This window comes from Hyaena hyaena, unplaced genomic scaffold (assembly GCF_003009895.1).
Source record: "Hyaena hyaena isolate Hyena2069 unplaced genomic scaffold, ASM300989v1 scaffold_5, whole genome shotgun sequence".
Classification (NCBI taxonomy): Eukaryota; Metazoa; Chordata; class Mammalia; order Carnivora; family Hyaenidae; genus Hyaena; species Hyaena hyaena.
Genome location: NW_024080637.1, coordinates 1,461,004 through 1,481,873, shown reverse-complemented (window position 1 = coordinate 1,481,873; position 20,870 = coordinate 1,461,004). Strand labels below are relative to the sequence as shown.

The following is a 20,870-nucleotide window of genomic DNA, read 5'->3' as shown; positions in this document are numbered from 1 at the left end:
TTGTTTCCAGCATCCTTATTTCCCATTCTTACATGTGTGTCACAATGCATTGTGAAATTTTTAGAAAAGTGCAGGTGTTCTGTATTCATGCAACATGTCTTGGAAAGGCTTAAGTCTGTTGCTGCTAATGGATGCTCAGTAAATATTTGTTTTATCACATGAATGAAGTTCCTGTGCCAGATATGCAAAAATGGAGAATAAAATCCCACCTCACTTTAGATAGATCCCCGTGTTGCCAAAAGAACAGGATTCCATGAATTTGACTTTCTGAACTTTATAGGAAATGCTGGCCCAACATCATCCCATAATTTTGTGAGTGGTTCACTAAGAGCAACCAGATACTCTTGACCTATACTGACCATTATGGTGGTTCTAGCCACAATTGGTATTTCAACAAATTTTAATTAAATTGTATTCCCACATTTGCCTAGTGGCTACATTATTGGACAGTGCAAGTAAAGAACTTTCTATCATCACAGAAAATTGAATTGGACAGCTTGTTCTAGATGCCTCGGTTGAATGGACACATTTGACATCTCTGAAGTTTCAGGTGATATGTGACCGCAGAAATGGAGCGAAGTGAAACGTTCAGACATCTTCCTGCGCACAGTGACGCGCTCAGGGAAAGAGCAGAAGTTCGACTGTTGTGAAGCTGGCTGTGGTTCTGATGGTGAGACACTTGGTCGCCTTGCCCAGCTGGGCCGCAGCCACTTGCTCTCCGTAAGTAGTAACATTTGCAATTCAGACTTGTTACTTGCTTCGCCTCAAATATGTCCCTCTTCCATAAATCTTTCTAAGTTTTCTCAAATAAGACAAGAGATTTGTTTTTTGCAAGTTTTCCAATGCTTCGTCTTAGTGACCTTAATGTGATACACCTTTTTTTTTTTTTTTAAATGTCTGTCCCACTACACTAAGTTTCTTGAGGTCATTGGCCATATCTGGTTTATCTCTGTTTCCCCTACAGCACTTGGCATGGTATCTTCTACACAGTCAGTACATACTGCTAGACTTGCCGATGATGGACAGAATGTTTTCTTTAGAAATCCAGTCTCAAGATGCTCTGAAGAGATAAGGAAAACCACATTGAAGGAGTATCTGAGTAGGCCAGAAATGAAGAAATGCACTGCCCGTGGATTCAATACACTGTCGGACATGGATCGATATCTCAGAGAGAAATCCAGAAAAACACTTAAAAGAGACTTCTGCATACCAGGAAACTAAGGAAATACCCACATTGAAACAGGTAAGAAAAGCTGAGACACGCTTGTACCATAAACCCCACCCCCCGCAATGTGCCACACAATTGGGTGGAGATGCCTCCCCCTCAACCAGCAGCTTCATCCTAGGGAGTGAAAGGCTTGGCCCGTACATCTAGCATCCCAACTTATATGACCTCTACCTAAAGAACTAGCTTCTAACTAAGGCATCATCTCTGGGAGCTGATGAGGCCTGGGATTTGCTAGTGTCCTGGGACCTCAAATAACAGGCACATGGTTTTAAGTGGACACACAAACACTTCTCAGGGCTCTTCCCTTGGCTGTGTGCTGAGTGGCAGGCAATAAAGCTCTATTCCCAGCTTCACCTTGGAGTGGTCTGACTGCGTATCTACCACTCTTAACTCTTCCAGCTGCTGCCTGAGGGTTGGCCTAATAACTGGCTTGCATGGGATAGGCAGCTGATGGGGTAGGCAGTCCCCAGTCCTCTGAAAGCATGACCATACTTCCATACTTGTGGATACTTCCTTCCTGTAGTTACCCTCCAACCACCCCTCCCACCCCGCCACCCCTGGCTCACTCCAGTGAAAAAGCCCAGGCTTCAGCTTCTCCCTGGAAGGAGCTGAACCCTGCATCTAGAGCCCTGACTTTTGCAGCTGCTGCCTGAGGGTCTGACTTCAAACTTTCTTCTCTCTAGGAGCTGACAAGGCCTGGCCTTCTGTAGTCCCTTCCGGTGTACAGAGAAAGTGACAGCTTTCATTGGTCCTGCAGGGTCCTCTTGGAACTGCAGGGTCTTCTTGGAACTGCTCATCCCAGCTCGCTCCAGCAATAAAACCCAGCATCTCTCTGGAAGGTAGACTATACAACCACCCTGACTTTTCCAGTTGCTGCTCGACAACCTGGCTTCTAAGTTGCCCGTTTCTGGGAGCTGATTGCACAGGTAATGACTAATCTCTTGGGATTTTTGAACAGGTATATGGGCACTTACTTCCTGCAACTCCTAAGCCCGGCATGCTGCAGCAGTAAAACCCAGTCCCCAGTTGCTCCCTAGGAGATGGACTTCACACCTAACCTCCCTCCCCTCAGCCTTTTCAGCTACTACCCAAGGGACTGGCTTCTAACCCAGCTATGAGAGCTAACATGACACAGCATTTGTGAGGACCCTGGGGCAACAGAAGTAGCCATTTGAAAGAGTGTGTGGTCTAAATGAGGGAGGAGGAATTTGCCACAGTGATAAACCCCAGTTCCTAGCTTCTCCCTGAGGAGAGAAGGAATTGGACCACACACGTAATGTTCCAACTGTTCCAGCTGCTGTGTGAGGAACTGGCTTTTTACCTCACCTGTCTGGAGGGACTAACAGGACTTGGCACACTCTGCTCTCCTGGGGGCCACTAAAACCAAGGATGGCAGCTTAGACAAGCACAGAGGTTTGAGAGGCGTCCAGCATCTCCAGCCAGGCTGACTTGCGAGGCTCATCTCCTATATGAGGCCAGTCTGTGAAGACTGGGAGATGTAGGTGTTCTATCTAATGTGCAGAAACCAACATAGAGTGTCAAGGAAAATGAAGAAAGAGGTACAACTGTTCCAGATAAAAGAACAAGGTAAATCTCCAGAAACGAACCCTAATGAAATGGAGATTTGTGATTTACCCTTACAGAAAATGAAAAATAATGATCATAAAGATATTCACGGAACTCAGGACAATAATGCATGAGCAAAGTGAGAATGTAAACATAGAAAATATTTAAAAAGTACCAAGCAGAAATCATGGGGTTTAAGAATATAATAACTGAACTGAAAACTTAAAAAATGAGCTTCATTAACAGAGTGGATGAAGCAGACAAAAGGATCAATAAACTAAAAGGCCATTGGAAATCATCGGTAAACTGGCAAAAAGAAAAGAGAATGAAAATGTGAAGGTAGCTTAAGGGACTTATGCAATACTTAGTATGGGAGTCCTAGAAAGAAGAAAGAGAAGTGGGTAGAAAGCTTATTCAAAGAAATAATACCTGAAAACTTTTCAAACCTGGGAGAAAAAATAGAAAAGCAGATCCACAAAGCCCAAAGGATACCAAATAAGATGAAAGAGACTCACACCAAGACAAACTGTCAAAAGTTAAAGACAATTTCAAAATAGCAAGAGAAAAATGACATGTCACACACAAGGGAACCCCCTTAAGACTGGGCAGATTTTTCAGCAACATCTTGCAGTCCTGAATATATGGGGGTGGGACCGTATATTCAGAAAGCTGAAAGAAAAAAAAAACCTACCTACTGGGAGTACTAATCCTGACAAACGTGTCCTTCGAAAATAAAGGGAGGTAAAGACTCTTAGATAAACAAAAGCTGAAGGAATTCAGTAAAACTAGACCTGCCTGACAAGAAATACTAAAGGGAGGGGCGCCTGGGCAGTCACTGGGTTAAGTGTCAGACTCTTGTGACCTAGCAAGGGTCAGACTCAGGGTGGAGCATGCAGTTTGCTTAAGATTCTCTCTCCCCCTTGCCTTCTGGCCTTCCCCCTGCTCACGCGCTTAGGCTCACGCTCCCTCTCTCTCTCAAAAAACTAAAGGGGGTTCTTCAAGTTGAAATGAAAGAATGCTAAATAACAACACAAGAACATAAGGTATGAAACTCATTGGCCAAGAAAAATCTAGATAAAAACAGAATACTGTATTAATATTACAGTGGTGAGTAAATGACGGAAGTATAAAGAACAATCATAAATGATGTTAATGGATACACAATATAAATGGTTGTTAATTATGACATCCTTACTGTATAGTCGGGGTGGGGGGAGAGGTATAAGTGTAGAGATTGGCTTGTAAGTGAAGTTACGCACTTGAAATAGATTGTTATAACCATAGTTTATGTAAGCCCCACATTAACTACATAGAAAATACTTATAGAAGTTAGACAAAAGAAAATCAGAAAAGAATTATACCCTATCAATAGGAAAAAAATAAGGAAATATAGCAGGAGAGAAGATAAGAACTATAAAACAAACAAATCAGCTAACACAATGGTAATAAATTCTTCTGTATCGATATTTTAGATGAAAACTGATTAAACTTTTCAATCAAGACTGTGTGCTATCCATAAGACATAACAGGGCAGGCTAGAAAGTAAAAGGATACTAGAAATGAAGGACTGTCCTTTGATATGGCAATAAGAAGAAATCAGGAGTATTTTCATCCTTTGAAAAAGAAGGAAACACAGCCATTTGTGACAGAAGGGAACCTGGAAGGCATCATGCTAAGTGAAGTAAGACAGACAGACCGAGAGAAATCCTGCACGATCTCACTTAAGTGTGAAATCTAAGAAGCCCACCTCATAAATGCAGAGAGTAAAACTGGTTGCCAGTAGCTGGGGGTAGGGGAAACGGGGAGATGTCCACCAAAGTGTACAAAAAGGCTCAGTTATGCGGGGTGAATAAGTTCTGGAGATCTAGTATACATCGTGGTGATGATAGTTAACGCTACTGCATTTTGTACTTGAAATTTTCTAGGAGGATAGATCTCAACTCCCCCTCCCTCACCACACACACACAAGGTTAGCTAACTATAAAGATGATAGATAAGTTATGTAGCTTGACTGTGGTGATTTTTTTCAGAGTGTGTACTTACATATAAAGATAAGTTGTATACCAAAAATATGCACAAAAATATCTCACATTAAAGTCTTCTAAATTGAATTAAAGATTAGTTAGAATCTTTAATAATTTAAAGTTGTTAAAAATAGCTCATCTTAAGTTTTTTGTTTCATAAACCCACTGTCTGGGCATTCTCAGGAGTTTCTTTTGTTTCTTCTGGATCCTGTGTGTTGGCTATAGCTTCCTGTTTCTGTACGTGGTTCATAACTTATTAAAAATTTGACATTGTAAGTGATACAGTGGGCAAACTCTGGAAATCAGGAACCACCCAGGTCTGTTATTTTAACTGTTGTTATTTTTGTTGCTTGCTGTTTGGTGGCTTTCTGGGGCTGATTCTGTAAAGTTTCTGTTCCTCGTCCTGTCCATCCAGTGGGCATTCTGTTCTGTTAGCACTGAGTTCCAGTTACTGCGTAGACAAGAGGTTTTCTTAAATGCCTTGAAGCGGTTAGCCTCTCAGGCCTCTGCTTGGGACTTGGGTTACATCTGACACTCTAGCACGTACTTTACAACCTGTATTAGCCTTCCAATTCCTGCTTTATGCTGAGCCTCAGGGTTAGCCAGAGTGAGAGATTAAGGGCCATGCACACAGTCCTTGCGTGTGCCTGGCCTTTAGATGCCCAGCAATATGGTAGATCTGTTGGAAGCCTCCATGGACAGTTCCTTCCCCGGTTTTCCCTTTTCACCCTCTTGTTAGCACCATTGGGTACTGCCACCTGGGGTGACTGCAATGTGGTACAATTGTTACCGATTTTTTTTTTTTTAACAAATGCCTTACAGTGTGGTTCACACAGACTGAACTTTGAGTCAGGTCAAATAAAGATACATCCTGAGAATGAGCCTTTTCGAGGAACTGCCAGACAGGTCAAGGAGTGACCGCTGCCTGGGCACAGGCCTTCAGGCTGCTCCAAGCGCCCCCGCCCCCCTCCTTCCTCTAGTGGTTGCTTGGCACTTGGCTTTCTCAGCTCCATAGTTGGGAGGCTGCTGCTTTTCAAGGAAGACTGTAGAGCTAGGGAGAAGAGAGCAGAGTAGGACAGGTTCAAGTGCCACAGTGCTTGCTGTTCTGATTGAGATCCAGGTCTTTTTTTTTTTCCCCGCCTTAAACAGATGCTCAGATCGTTGCAAGACTTTGGTTACTTTTCAGAGTTCCAGAAATGCTGATTCGGACATCTTTCGCTAGTTTTCTTGTTGCTCTTATGTAGGAGTGGCTTTTTGGAGGTCTTTGCCATTTTGGAAGTCTTTCTCTCCAGAAATTGGCTTCTGGAATTAGAAAGGACCTTGGTATGCAGTCTTTGAATGTGAACTTGAGGCACATGGACCAAAGAGGCCTGCTGCATAGCAGCAGGAAACGCTTGACACCCTGCACCTTTAGAGCTGCTGCTCTGCCATAGTCACTTGGCTGCTCAGCCCCAGCCAGGAGGTCCAACAAACATTTACGGAGCATGGTACCTAGAGGCACCAAAACCATCAGGGGGTGGGCCTGCGTGAGCAAGGTACAGGCAACCCTGAAAAGCTCAGGGTAACTGGGGAGGGATTACACAGATATAAGAATTTAAAGCTTTGGAATAAAACTCTCAGAGAATAGAGGAGGAAGCAACCAACCAGCTGAGAGTCCAGAAAAATGTCACTGAAAAGCTTACATGTAGACTCGGTATGCCACGTGTAATGAGAGCTATCTTACAGAAAAAAAAAAGCTTACATAAAGACGTGAAGATGACAGAGGACCTAACCTGTCCAGGGAATTTGATAGGAGTTCACTAGTTTGGCAGAAATGCTAAGAGACCTGATGGATGAGGTGAGCAGCTTTTAGATCATAGAGATTATCCTCCTCCGGGCCAATGAGCAGGCCCTACACGTGGCCATCCACAGTCCACCTCCAGAGGGCGCCACTCACTATGCGTGGAGGAGGCTGGTGGTGCGGTGCCAGAGGGTCTATGCGGATCCTGGAGTCAACCGGGGGAATGGAATGTATTGTTCTGCGACTCCAGTGAGGAAAAGATCAAATTGTCTAGGAAAAAAGGTGAAGAAATAGAGTTTTTGTCTGAAACAACTATAACAGCATTGCAACTACAATTTAATCTCTTATATGCCAGGCACACTGCTACTTTGTTTAATATAATAGATAATTATATGATACATATAATATACACTATATTTATATATAGCATAAATTTATATTTATGTATTTAATATGTATTAAAGTAACATTTTATATGTATTATGCATATATGTATATATAGAGAGAGACATGCGCATATATTGGTGTTCACAGTAACTACAAACATAAGTTTCTGTGGCCCTCACAATTAAAATGGTGATAGTATCAGACAGTTGAGGATAACTTATGCTGCATAACTAATGATCCCAGAGTCTTAGTGGCTCACAACAAAATAGGTTTGTTGTATCTCGTGTCCATCTTGAATCAGCCAGGACTCCACTTTATGTCTTTGTCACCTGGATGTAGGCCGTAGACCCTTATCTGGGACATTGCTGCTCTCATGGCAGAGAAAAAAGCAATGTTGAACTTGTGAAACTTGCGCTCTCATTTTACTGAGCAAATGTAATGGCCATACTTGGATGCATCAGGGCGATTATATAAAATTGTCCCGTGGAAGGAGTACCACAAAGAAAGGCAACGCAGAGAGGGATTGTGTGTCTTTTGACCAGTTTCATAATTTCCCACGGTAGGTGTTATTTAATTCTATTTTGCAGATTAGGATGTGGATTCGGGAAAGTAAAGTAGCCTATTTAAGTCACAAGCAAAAATGAATAAATGGTAAAACCTAGAACTGAATTCAGGCCTGGACCTCAATTCACCTGATGCATGCTACACTCCCCCACCGCCATCTTTTACTGTTGCTTTATATATATTAGAGCTTTGTGATATCTTTGGACCTTTGATGTATTGAGGCTAAGAGAAGCCTCACTTCTGACCCTGAGTGCTGCAACAGGCATCATCAGTAATTATGTGCCAGTTCCTGAAAGTGACCCTTTGCATTGACCCTTTATTCTTAGTTTAATTTCTTCTCTGCTTCAAAAGCCCAGGGCAAAGTTCTTAGCTTTTCAGAGCACAACATGTAGCTCATGGTTAATGCACAGAAACAGCGTGAACCATACAGTACAAAATTCTCATCCATGGACATCAGCCCATTCTTGAGAACGAAACCTGGGAAAGAGGAATTGGGGTCCCATTTCAGAAAGCCGCCTGGGAAATGGAAGGAAACACTGATGTAAGAACAAGCCTCTACTCCTCCACTGTGTTCCTAAAGGATTGTAACAAAAGTTGGCATGAAGACTGAGAAATAGGTCATTAGAACGAGGTGACAAGGACAGAGGGCAGTGGCAGAGATCTGATTTGGAGCGATAGGTCCAATCTAGCATTACCCACAATTATTCTACCTTATATTATCCACTAATTCACTATATTGATCCCTATCATGTTCCAGGCACTGTTCTTCAACAAGACGGATACTTTCCCTGCCCTGAAGGAATGTATTAGTTAACTGTTGTTGTATCACAATACTCTTGGAAACATAGTAGTTTCCAACAACCATTTAACTCACAAATCTAAGGTGAGCAATTTAGGCTGAGTTCAATTGGGAGATTCCTGTCTCAGCTGGGATCCCTCATGCATGTGCATTCAGCTTCTGGATGTGCTTAGATCCAGCTCTCATCAGAGGACCTCTGGTGGTCCGCTAGCTGGCAGCCGGGGCAACACAACAGCGATTCCTGGGCCATGTGTTTCTCATCATCCATCATGGTAACAGGAAGGTGATTAAATTGTGGTAGCAGAGTTCCAGAAGAGCAGAGAGAAGCACACGTGGGTCTCTGCCTTAGGGAAAAAGAATCTTCTATGTGGTTTAGTCCAGTTTACCAGGTGTTTTGTGTTTGTTTGCATTGGGGTTGGCTTCAAAACTCCATGGCCCATCGATGTTACCTGACCTCCCATTGTATGGCCATTGTCTCTCCTCAGAAGGGCTGAGCAGGATTCTGGCATTTCTGGTTCCCTACTATAAACTACTGTATCAGGGCTCAATTGAGTTTAGACTGGTAATACTTACCCTTCAAAAGCTGACCCATCTACTTGCAAGAAAAGTTCACACCCACCACAGAGTTAAATCCAATGTGAACAGCTTGAGAATAAATGCCTTACAGAGGAATTAAGGCAAAGAGTTACCCTCAAAGACAGAAGATGATTCCACATTGTTTCCCAAACCTGTTCCCCGGGTTTAGTTGACAGTGGTCATGCCCTCTTTGCTCCTGAGTTCAAGGCCAAGGTAGTGTTTCTTTAGGTAAACCTTACAAGCTGCTGCTTCTTAAAAACCTGCCTATAAATAGGGTGTGATAGCTTCCCCGCTGACTTGCCAGAGGGCCATTCTGAGGCCAGAGCAAGATAATGCTTGCACAGTGCTACCATGTGTGAGCGCATTTGTGGCCAGCTTCTGGCTGCCCCAGGGTCTGCATTCTCTGACCAGCCATTTGAAACCACTTTGACCTGAGCCACCTCCACAGGCCAGAAGCAAATCCATGTCTAAGGAAGTAAGCAGGAAAGAGGCAGATTTCAGCTAGAACTTTTATGATAAGCGTTATGGTTTCCAAATCACCCAAAGTCCATTCTCCTTCTGGTTATGATACCAGGTCTTCCTTTAGAGCAGGAATCATTATTTGCTTTTCATCTCCTGCCACAAAGGTAAATCATTCACAACACAAAAATCTGCTCAAGGCTCCCTTGGAGGAGATAGCAAAGCTGGGATTTGCATGAGGCTTCTGGAGTCCAATTCCTAAATCGTCTCTCAGAGTCACTTTTTATTCTGAGACCCTTCTGAGCAGGTGCCAGTGCCTTCAGAGGACACACATTTCTGCTCTCCCTCCTTGACAGCTTCAGGACCGAGGGACCGCACAGAGGCGGTGGCTGACTGGGGAGACCGTGATGCCCATTCTGAACTTCAGGCTCAACTTCTCATTGTCAGGGGCCCTGAAGGTGAATTTTTGCAGAAGGGAAGTGAGGAAGATAAACAGCTCAGACTTGGCCAACTGTTCTCCAAGGCACATCCGCTTTCCTGGAAGACAAAAACATGAGACAGGTAATCTTCCCATCTATTGTGGGTGCCCAGCAGGGGCTGACTTCTACTTCTTGCAAAACCTGAGTAGAAGGGGCTGGTGTGTCCCATGGCTTTACGTAGGGAGGCTCATTTAATCTGATGGCCACCCAGGCCACAGTATAAGTCTGAACTCCAGTGCTTTCAAGGGTCAAGCAGCTGACGCACAGGGCGAAGGTACAGGGTGCGGGACAGAAGAGGAGAGAGGCCTGGTGGACGTGTAGCCTAAAGTCTTTTCAAAATCAGTCAACAGACAACATTCCTTAAAACTGCTGAGAAATAGAAACTAGTAAATGTCAGAGCAGGTTTTCTAAAATGCAGGACATCTTTCCCTTGTGTCATGTTTTCCTTCTTAATGACTGGGACCTCACGGCCATGGATGGCCCTTTACATTGGAATTATCTCAGGTTCCCTCCTTGAAGAGTCCTTCTTATACACACTAGTCTTTTCCCCAGTGGGGTTTTTGCTTCTAATGTGGGGCCCTTACTGGATCCCTTGGCTCACACTTGGCACCACCCTAGCCCTAGAAGAAGGGAGATCTAGTTCAACTTTTCCAATTCTAGCCCTAGTCCCAAATTTTAGTGATTTGGGACTAATTAACCTCTCCAGTTATCAAGGGAAACCTGTGTGTGTGTGTGTGTGTGTGTGTGTGTGTGTGTGTGAGTGTGTGTGTATTTAAGATGGGAACCTCATTTTATATATTGTGTGGACTACATACTAAATCCAAATAGACCAATGAATTTAATAACTTACACAGCAGAACAAAGTATTTTAACATATCACCTGGATAATAAAACACATTCTAGCTGTAAAATAGCATTAACTTTACCTGGTTAATTCTCAAAAGATGGAAGAGTATGATTGAAAACACTTCTTAAAACTTTTTGGGTGGCAGCATTACTAAGATAGCTTTCTGCACATTACAGTTATTTACTGTTAGACTTTCCACATCATGCCTCTTATTCTGAAACACTTTCAAAGTACAGAAAACTTGCAAGAATAATATAAAGGGCTATTTTCTCCCATGTTGTCTGAGTGTACGCTATCTACAGTACCTGTGAACTCTTTTGTATGTATTCCCTACAAACAGGGACATTCTCTGACATAATTACAATATCACCACCAACTCAAGAAAACACAGATGCATCACCCCACCTTTGTTGTAAAAGGACCAGTTGAGTATCAGCTGTTGCATTTGGCTGACATGCAGGTGATCCCTCCACTTTCATGACTGGCCTTTCTTTTCAACGAAGCTTTTTAATTCCAGGATAGCTAACGTACAGGGTCCTCTTAGTTACAGGTGTACAACACAGTGCTCCAGCAGTCCTATTCATTCCTCAGCACCCCTCACAACATGTGCTCCCTGTAATCCCCATCACCTATTTCACGCCTCCCCCCCCCACCTCCCCTCTGGTGACCATCACTTTGTTCTCTGTAGTTAAGAGTCTGTTTTGGGGCACCTGGGTGGCTCAGTCGGTTAAGCGTGTGGCTTCAGCTCAGGTCATGATCTCTTGGTTCGTGGGTTTGAGCCCCGCGCCGGGCTCTGTGCTGACCACTAGCTCAGAGCCTGGAGCCTGTTTCAAATTCTGTGTCTCTCTCTCTCTCTCTGACCCTCCCCTGCTCACACTGTCTGTCTCTCTCAGAAATAAATAAAACAAAAAACTTAAAAAAAAAGAGTCTTTTATGGTTTGTCTCTCTCTTTTTTTTCCTTTGCCCATTTGCTTTGTTTCTTAAACTCCACATAGGAATGAAATATGGCATTTGTCTTTCTCCGACTTATTTTGCTTAGCATTACACTCTCTAGCTCAACCTATTCTCCTACTTGGGATCTTATTGCTAACATGTAAACCAACCCAGGCTGGCTTGACAGAGAATGAGAGATAACATGGAAAGGCCGGTGATTGCAGCTGAGGACGTCCCAGATCAGCCTTTCAGCCAGCTGACCTCCCAAACACATAAACACACCCAGCTGAGACCGGCAGAACTGCCTACCTATAGATTTGTAAGCACTAATATTGTTTCAATAACATTTCATTTTAAGCCACTGAGTTTGTGGCCTGTGGGTTATGCACACATATGCTGACTGGCACCTGTGAAATGAACTCTGAATCGAAGTGAAAGGGACTTGAGGGGGAAAGATGAGTTACATTCACGTTGTGCTAAAGATAGCAGTAGACTAGAAGTATAAAACCTTAACTCATAGGCCCTGTTCTGCCTCATTCCTTGGATAAGAGGCCATGCTCTCTTATTCTTAGTTTCCCTATATGAAGAAAGGAAATACTGATCGCTTTCCTAATTATTAATAACTGGGTTGCTGCAAAGATTAAATGAGATAATGTGCTTGCAAATGAAGTATGTAATTAAGAGGGTGTGGTAAAATTCTCAACAGCAAAGCACCGGTGAGGTCAGAATAATTGTAATTCTTGAAATAGATGGCTGGGACTTGGTACCGAAATGCAAAACTTGAAGCTACCACAGACAGAAGACTGGAAGGTATTCCTATATCCCATACCAGCTTTCCTATCAAGGAGGGACGTGTCCAATGTGAGCAAAGATGACATGGAATCAGGTGAAGAAAGACAAAAGAAGATCTAATCAGGATCAGCCCAGATAACACTCAGGGTGGTGCTGCACCTTGGACTTCAGGTCATATCACATAGGTTCTAATTCCAGTTCCTCCCCTTCGGAGCCTTAGTGTCATCAACAGCACAAGGATATTGGATCAGGAAACCAATCTGTGTTTATTTTCAAGTGAATTATAAGCAGACTATCATGCATTTCACAGTATGGGCTCTGTGTAGCATTTAGTTATATATAACTACATATAGTTATATATACAACTATATTATATGTATAATATATATAACTAAATAATATAACTAAATTATATATATGTATATATGTGTATATGTTTTGGAGACAGTGTTAGGAAGAACACAGGCTTTAGTTTTTTATAAATCTAGTTAACATTGAGTTCTGGCTGTGCCACATGAATTTAATGACTTTAGATGCCATAGTTATCCCTTTTAAGCCTCTGTCTCATTATCTTTGAAGTGTTTATAGTAATGTGAACCCTGTAATGTTACACCAGAGCACATGCTTAATGAGCAGTTTTTTTCTTTTCTATTTCATTCATTGTTAAATCCTCAATGATGCTTGACCCGTGACAGATGCCCAAGAAATCTTTATAGAATTCAAGAATCAGGGAATTACCTGACAACATCTAGGCAACATACCTAACTCAATACCTGGAATATACTATGAATTTTTGTTACTCATTTTACAATGTTAAGAGTTAAAACATCTTATTGGAACCAGCTAGCTTGGAAACATGTGAGAGTTTTCACTACAGCCTCGTTTGTACTTTACAAGCTTTGTGCTATATAAATGTTATTAACCAGGTTTTTAAAGGGTAATTAAATTTTTTTAAATCTAAAGGGCTTCTTGGGGTAGAATCCCATCTAGTTAGGACAGTGGCGTCCAGAGTCAATCCTGACGGCCATAATGATAAACAAGTAGCTCCTCTCCTTGCCGCACACCCACCCTATTATTATAAATTGGCTCTAGGTCTGTGTGAGTGGGAGGCTTTTAAAAATAACTTGAGACATTTAAAAACTCTATAAAGATGGCAAGTATCCAACCTTCTTTGTGAGCAAGAGACAGGGATTGAGTCTCTGTCCCCAGTGTCCCGGGGACAGAACAGAGTAAAGCTAAAACCTCCATCAGATGCAAGCAAAGGCTGAGGACGTAAGGGATCCGCAGGTGTGAAGAACTGCAGGAGGGGCGTCACGCTGAGCAGGGCTATCTGGAAACCTTCAAAAAGTCCAGGATGATGGGGAGAAGAGTAGGGAAGGGCAAGAAAGAGACTGTGGATTCTGAGCCTCCTCTTTGTCACAACTCACCTACTGAGAAAGGCAGAAAGTATTCATTTTTCTTAAACTGTCCATTCTCCAGAAAATGCTCCGGATTGAACGTGTCGGGGGTGGCCCACTCAGCTGGGTCCCTATGTAGTGCAGTCAGGTTGGTAAGGATCATGGTCCCCTAGAGAAGGCAGAAAAGACTCAGGCAAGGCTTCACCCATGCAACACGCACACTCAGAAGGGTAGCAGTCACCTGACTCCCAGGCCACGGCTTGACTACACCCCAGACTCCCTCACCCTCCCACCTCACTGTCTTCTGAGCCCAACCCCTCCCCGCCCCAAGTACCTTGCTCTTTGCAATGGTACAAGGAATTTTACCAGGGAAGTGTAGCTTCTACTGACTGCAGAGTGTATCTTTCTACAGGGACATGTCTACACCAATGAGAGAAGAATGCAAACGCTAGTTAGCCAGGACCATACCCAGTCAACCCAGCCGCTCGGTGAAGTGATAACTGTGGCAGCTCTACCCAGGTAAAAGATGTCCCATCCATCTCTTTTTCTCCCAATCTCTTTCCTCCAGTGTCTGGTACACTCCACAGGAGGCTGAATAATAGAATCAGGTCCCCCAGTGAAAGGAACCATTACCCATCCAGGGACACAGCAAGAAACCCAGAAGGCCTCTGTACTGTCTCCCTTTCCCTCATTCTGCCTTCATCCTGTCCTTCAGTGAGGCTGCTCGGTTTTACTTTGTATTTCATTTATGTATTTATTTATTTACTATTTTTTTAATGTTTATGTTAGAGAAAGAGAGGGTGAGAGGGAGAGAGAGAGACAATGCATGAGCAGGGAAGGGGCAGAGAGAGAGACACACACACACAGAATCTGAAGCAGGCTCCAGGATCTGACCTGCCAGCACAGAGCCTGACTTGGGGCTTGAACTCGTGAACCGTGGGATCATGACTTGACCCGAAGTCAGACACTCAACTGACCGAGCCACCAGGCGCCCCTCAATTTTACTTTACTCTCTTGGTCCTGTGTCCAGCCCTGCCTCTGATCCAGGCTACCAGCTGCCTTGCCTACACTCTTGTCAGCGCTGCCCACCACGTCCTCAGCCTTTCTCCCCTTTCAGTCTGCTCCACGTTCTAAAAGCAGAGCGAGCTTTGAACATGATGGATGATGCCACCCCCAGCCACCCACCATCACCTTGAACAGCCTTCAGTGGCTTCCCATCGCCCTTAGGGGAGAGACCCATCTCCTGCCCCCCCACCCCCTGTCTGAACCACTCTCTTCCTTTCTGCCCTTGCACCACAGACGCCTTCTTTAGACGCCTTCTTTCAGCTTCTCTAACATGCTATGTTCCCACTCGTTTCCAGGCCTTTTTGCCAGCTGTTCTCCTTGCCTGGATGCCCTCCCTCCCTACTTCGTCACTGCGCTCTCAGTTGCTCTCTGATCCTCAGCTCACGACCACGTCCCTTTGGAAGCTCTCTCAGACCACTCGCGCTCCTCCTCCCCACTCCAGCTGGACTGTGTCTTGACAGAAACCAGTGAATCCTCCCCTCTGGGCAGTTACCATGATTTGTAAGCAAATACTTGCATAGTTATTTTGTTCAGAGTTTTCCCAGGTGGCAGCCTTTTAGACGCCTAACGGGTATTTGTTAAATTAATAAATAACTTGCATTTTGAGCACTTTCTACACTAAACACTACATGCACGACCTCATCTTCTCTCCACCCGTAAGTAGTATTAAATGTCATTTTACAGATAAATAAATCTTAGTTCTGAGAGGTTAAGTGATGTGCCCAGAGTCAATCAGTCGGAGGAGGTAGAGCCATGCTTTGTACAAGGTCTAGTTCATGTCAAAGCCATGGCTTCTGGCCTCTAGAAGATATAGTCAGTAAGATCTCTTGGTCCTCAGGATCTTTATTAAAGATGATATTACATATCATTGATAGAATGAGTGTGTTGAGCTAAAGAAATTGCTAAAAAAATCCAAACAGCACCCTGAGAAATAATTTAGACCTCAGCCTTCACCCATAAGACGTCAGTCAGTAAGAAACAGTGAAGGGAAACAGCCGTAGGAATAGGTAAGCTCCTCAGGTTCTGCCTGTTGAGGGAAGCCCCTGAGGGGAGGTCGTGCATGTAGTGTCTAGTGTAGAAAGTGCTCAAAATGCAAGTTAAGACACACACAGAGGGACCTAAGAAAAGTGGAATGGACCCACAGAGGTCCATCAGCGTCCTGAGAAAGCAAAGAAGCTGTAAATGTGCAATGTGCAGAGAGGACACAAGAGGGCAGAGGAGAGCTGTCTGCCTTGATCTTAAGACTGGTGGGCACGGTGAGAACAGAATTTCCTTTGCGAGGACAGGAATTTAACAGGGACCAACAGAGAACAATTGCAGCGAGACTCTTTTCAAGCCCAAGGAAGGCAACTCCTATGGAGAGAACATGGTGTAGTACAAAAGAGATGAGCCTGGGAAACAAACAAGATCTGGTTCTGGAACTCAACTCTTGTCACTGTGTAGTTGAGCGATCTTAGGCAAGCTTTATCGCTCCTGAGACTCGACTTCCAAATTTATAAAATGGGAATAACAGGTATTCTGAGGACCGATGAATACATTTTGAAAGAATCTCTGTGGCTCATGTCACATACTCATTGCTTAATAAGCATCGGTCCCTTTCTCTCTCTTTCTAATAATTAATGTTGCACACACCTGGACTGGTTGCTTTGTGAGGTGGTCCCACTTCAGGGCTGTAAGTAGAAGCTGGAAAACTCCTGGAGACATCATGCTAGAAACACCAGCATTAATGTGAGATTGGTCCAGGTGTCTCTTCCCATTTAATATTCTAGAACCCCAGGACTGTGAAGCAGAATTTCCCAAGCCTGGCAGGTTCCTAGTGCTGTGAGAAGCTCCACAAAGGCAAAGAAAAGGGCTCCACAGCAAAGTCTGAGAACTGCTGCCTGCTGTGTCCCCACAAAGACCCATAATGCACATCACATAGTGAAAACCAGCCAACCAACCAACAAAGCCACTGAGATCCCACAGCAAAGAAAAGCCTGTCTCTGCCTAAGCATGTTTGACCTAGGAATCCCCTTTCTCCGCCATAATACCTGTGAATGTCTAGCTGAACTAAGGTTCCAAAGATCACACATGGAGAAAAAAGTATTATCTCAGGTATAATGTGTCTCCCTTCCTATTTAAGTGATTCCCCAAGATAAGAGTATGTGTCACTTTCCAGTTCAGAGTTCTATAAGATGGGCTTGAAGGTCTGAAGCCAGGAGTCCCTGGTTACCTTGGGCAGGTAGTATCCAGCAAGCATGGTATCACTTATCACTTCCCTGGGCACATTCAGGGGGATGATGTTTCCCATTCTTTGCACCTCATGGATGAAGGCGTTGGTGTAAGGCATGGACTCTCGATCGGCTGTACTTGGCATCTGCGATTGGCCAATTACCCTGTCGATCTCGGCATGGACCTTATCTGGAAAAGAAGGTTCTATCATTCTACTAGTCTGTAACTTTCCTTAAGCGTGATTAAACTACAGAATGGCATAACCAGGATCAAAATGGCTAAAGCTATAGCAGGCTCTATAGATGCTGATTTCTCAGGAAGTATCTGAGAAAGGAGTGGAAAGGGCCTGGGTTTTAGACAAATCTGGTTGCAAATGCTTGCTCTACAACTTGACCACTGCAAGTTACTTAAACTCTGTGAGCCTCAGTTTTCTCTTCTATGTTAGTAAGGATAAATCTCCCTTCCTCTTAAGGATGTCCTGAGGTTTACATGAACTGGTTTAGGTGAATACCCAGCAAATCAAAGACACTTCTACTTGTGCCCCAATATAGCTGTTTTCTTCTTTTTTTCCAAATAATGGTTTTTTAGCTGGACACCTGGTTACCTAGCTACATACTACATTTCCCAGATTCCCTTGGAGGTGTGACCATGTGGCTAAGTTCTGGTCAGTAGAATATAAGTAGAAGGATTATTTAATACTTGAATCATGTCCTTAAAGAGTGTGTGTTTCCGTCTTCCCTTCCCACTCGTGGAAAGGCAGCCCTCAAGGGGAGCCATCTTTGAGAGTACAAACAAGGCCATCATTCTAGACACAACAGAACAACATGTTGGAAGGAGCTTAGAACCCAAAGGGCTCTGCTGAGTCAAGCTTAGATTTTTTAATTTTGAGAAAAATAAGAATTTTTTAAAATATATTTTATTTTTATTTTAGAAAGAGTGCAAAGGGAGAGAGAGAGAGAACCTTAACCGGCTCTATGCTAAGCATGGAGCCCCACATGGGGCTTGATCCCACGACCCTGGGATCATGACTTGAGCTGAAATCAAGAGTCAGATGCTCAACTGACTGAGCCACCCAGGCATCCCTAGAATTTTTTTTTTTTTTTTAATTACGGTAAAATATATGTGACCTAAAATACACCATGTTAACCATATTTAAGTGTATAGTTTAATAATGTTATTCACACTGTGCAACCAATCTCCAGAACTTTTTACTTTGAGAAACTGAAACTGTACATCCGCTAAACAGTAACTTCTCATTTTCTCCTACACTAACTCCTAGAAACCCCCATTCTGCTTTCTGTTTCTATGAATTTACCTACTCTTGAAACTTCATAGAAATGGAATTACACAGTATATGTCTTTTTGTGACTGTATTATTTAATTTGGCATAATGTCCTCAAGGTTCATCAATGTTATAACATGTGTCAGAAACTCCTTCTGGTTGAGGATGAATATTATTGCATTGTATTCCAGATTTTATTCATCCCTTCTTCCATTGATAGACCCTTGGGTTGTTACCTTTTGGCTATTGTGAATAATGGTGCTATGAAGCTGGCTATAAACTTCTATCATTTTAAGCTATTGTTATTATGGAGACCCTATTACAGAAGCCAAATCTATATCCTAACGAGGTAGCTTTTCAACTTTTCAGAACATGTAATTCATAGCTCCAAATGCATTTTACATGATGACTCACAAAACATACTTTGATGTAAATATATGGAAAGAAATAAAGTTTCATGAACAGTCTTATCCTTCGTACATGGGAAGTACTCTGATCTTTTTAATTCTATTTTTATTTTAGGAAAAAAGGTTGGTCTTGAGCCACTAAATTAATTGATTTTATATCTTGTTAATAAACTGTACCCAAAGATTGAAAAACTGTATCCTAACATCCCATCTCTCATGTGCTCAAACTGCTCTGGGTCCTAGAGAGAGGGAAAAAAAGAAAAAAGATTCTAACAGTCACTGCCCTTGAATGGACGGCAGTCTTTGGGGAAGATATATGAATAATGTGCAATTGGCACAGGAATGGAGGGGTGTTAGACCATCTCTAGAGGAGGAAAATAATTCTAGTAATGATAAACTCAGCTCTAGAGTAAGCAGTTTCCTGTGAGAGTCAGGAAGCATCTTAGAGGAGGCTGTATTTGAGCACATTCTTCAAGCACAGCTGGTGATTTACCATGTAGAGAAAATGGGGAAGCAGATGAGAGGAAAGAGCAGGCGTGATGGCGGACGCATGAATAAGGACAGTGCAAAGAAAACAACATGTAATTTTGGGAGGCCACCATGTAGGGAGGGTGGAGCTAAGCCTGGACAGACAGGAGGCGGCACATCAGACAGCATGATATGCCAGACTAAGGAGTCTGAACATCATCCACAAGCCAGTGGAAGACCTGACTTAAAAGGATAGAAGCTTGTAACAAGATTTCATATAAGAAGGTACATCTCTTCCCAGAAGTCACGACAGTGTCAACTGACGTCACTGTTTTCACTCTAGATTCTGAGTTCTGAGGCCAGGGACTCTGCTATATTGGTATTATGTGAACCCATCATGGTCCTAACAGAAAAATTGAAGAATGTGCCTGTTCTCAAGCCCACATTACCTCATGACTGACTATCTTTCCAATCGTGTGAATAATGGTGCTATGAAGCTGGCTATAAACTTCTATCATTTTAAGCTATTGTTATTATGGAGACCCTATTACAGTTGCCATATCTATATCCTAACGAGGTAGCTTTTCAACTTTTCAGAACATGTAATTCATAGCTCCAAATGCATTTTACATGATGACTCATAAAACATACTTTGATGTAAATATATGGAAAGAAATAAATCTGACAAGCCAATGATCATGACAGCTTGGGGGCAATATGCTCTAGGAGGCACCATTCTGTCCTGGCCCAGGCACACTCACTGACAGGCTCACCTTGGATTTCTGGGTAGAGAGCCAAGTAAAGCAGAGCCCAGCGCAGCGTTGTGGAAGTCGTCTCGGTTCCAGCAAAGAAGAGGTCCAGGGTGCTGTAGATGAGGTTTTCTTTGTGGAAACTTGAGGTAGCATTGTCCTTATTCTAGAAATCACAATGTTTATTGGTTTATTCAGTGCGTTCTTGGTTACTACAACACACAGGGGCCTCATCCTAGGGAGAGAATGTGGAAGAAAAGATTCCCAGGGAACTATCCTTCCCTTTGGCCATCTCAAGAGGTAGAGACTTATTACAGCAACATCTCTAGCATCCTACCACCTCAAGTTCTGGGAGCTTTCGCTAGCTTTGGTGGATGAAAATCGAGACACTTTTCTTTTTTATGCCCATAATTTCGGAGAATCTATTGGTACAGTGGAAAGAGAAGTCTTTCACTGGAAAGACAGACTTGGGTTCCAGTATTAGCTACACCATTTGCTATCTGTATGACCTAGGGCAGGTCACTTCATCACGCTGTGCTTCAGTTTCCTGTTTCAGAAAATAGAAATGAAATACGCATGCCCCTTAAGATGACATTTTAAATTACATGAGATGAAAAGAGCACGTAACAACTCAACATGTCTGTGCTGATACCAGGAAGAATAAACTGAATTTGTCTTAGGTAACAGAATTTCCTATCTCCCTGTTAATGTCTTCCATTCTAGGTGGAACCATTCTGATTCTGTCAACCATTCCTCATGGAATTCCATCATCTTTACCACTTTCCCCCAGAAGCTTCAATTTGCCAATAATCCTCTCAATGTGTGGCTCCGTACCTGCACAACACTTAGCAAGTGAC

The 20,870-nt window shown here is 43.1% G+C and overlaps 1 protein-coding gene and 2 long non-coding RNA genes across 3 annotated transcripts in view; 2 read left to right on the top strand and 1 right to left on the bottom strand.

Annotated features, from left to right (window-relative positions):
• The first annotated feature begins 85 nt into the window (after window positions 1-85).
• LOC120236093 lies at window positions 86-2,117 on the top strand. The gene is made up of 3 exons (XR_005529571.1): window positions 86-720; window positions 965-1,243; window positions 1,912-2,117. It is a non-coding gene; the product is annotated as an uncharacterized LOC120236093 (long non-coding RNA).
• A 7,298-nt stretch (window positions 2,118-9,415) lies between these two features.
• The window catches only part of LOC120236077 (cytochrome P450 2J2), a 28,964-nt gene continuing 17,509 nt past the window's right edge, over window positions 9,416-20,870 (bottom strand). The window contains exons 6-9 of the mRNA XM_039238708.1: window positions 20,038-20,179; window positions 17,109-17,296; window positions 13,862-14,000; window positions 9,416-9,920 (exon numbers count right to left, since the gene is read on the bottom strand). Coding sequence (XP_039094639.1) covers window positions 9,742-9,920; window positions 13,862-14,000; window positions 17,109-17,296; window positions 20,038-20,179 — 648 coding nt within the window. The 3' untranslated portion in view covers window positions 9,416-9,741. The remainder of the gene's footprint in view (window positions 9,921-13,861; window positions 14,001-17,108; window positions 17,297-20,037; window positions 20,180-20,870) is intronic.
• On the top strand, window positions 9,867-20,841 carry LOC120236085. Its single transcript, XR_005529570.1, has 3 exons — window positions 9,867-9,944; window positions 14,244-14,350; window positions 20,737-20,841. It is a non-coding gene; the product is annotated as an uncharacterized LOC120236085 (long non-coding RNA).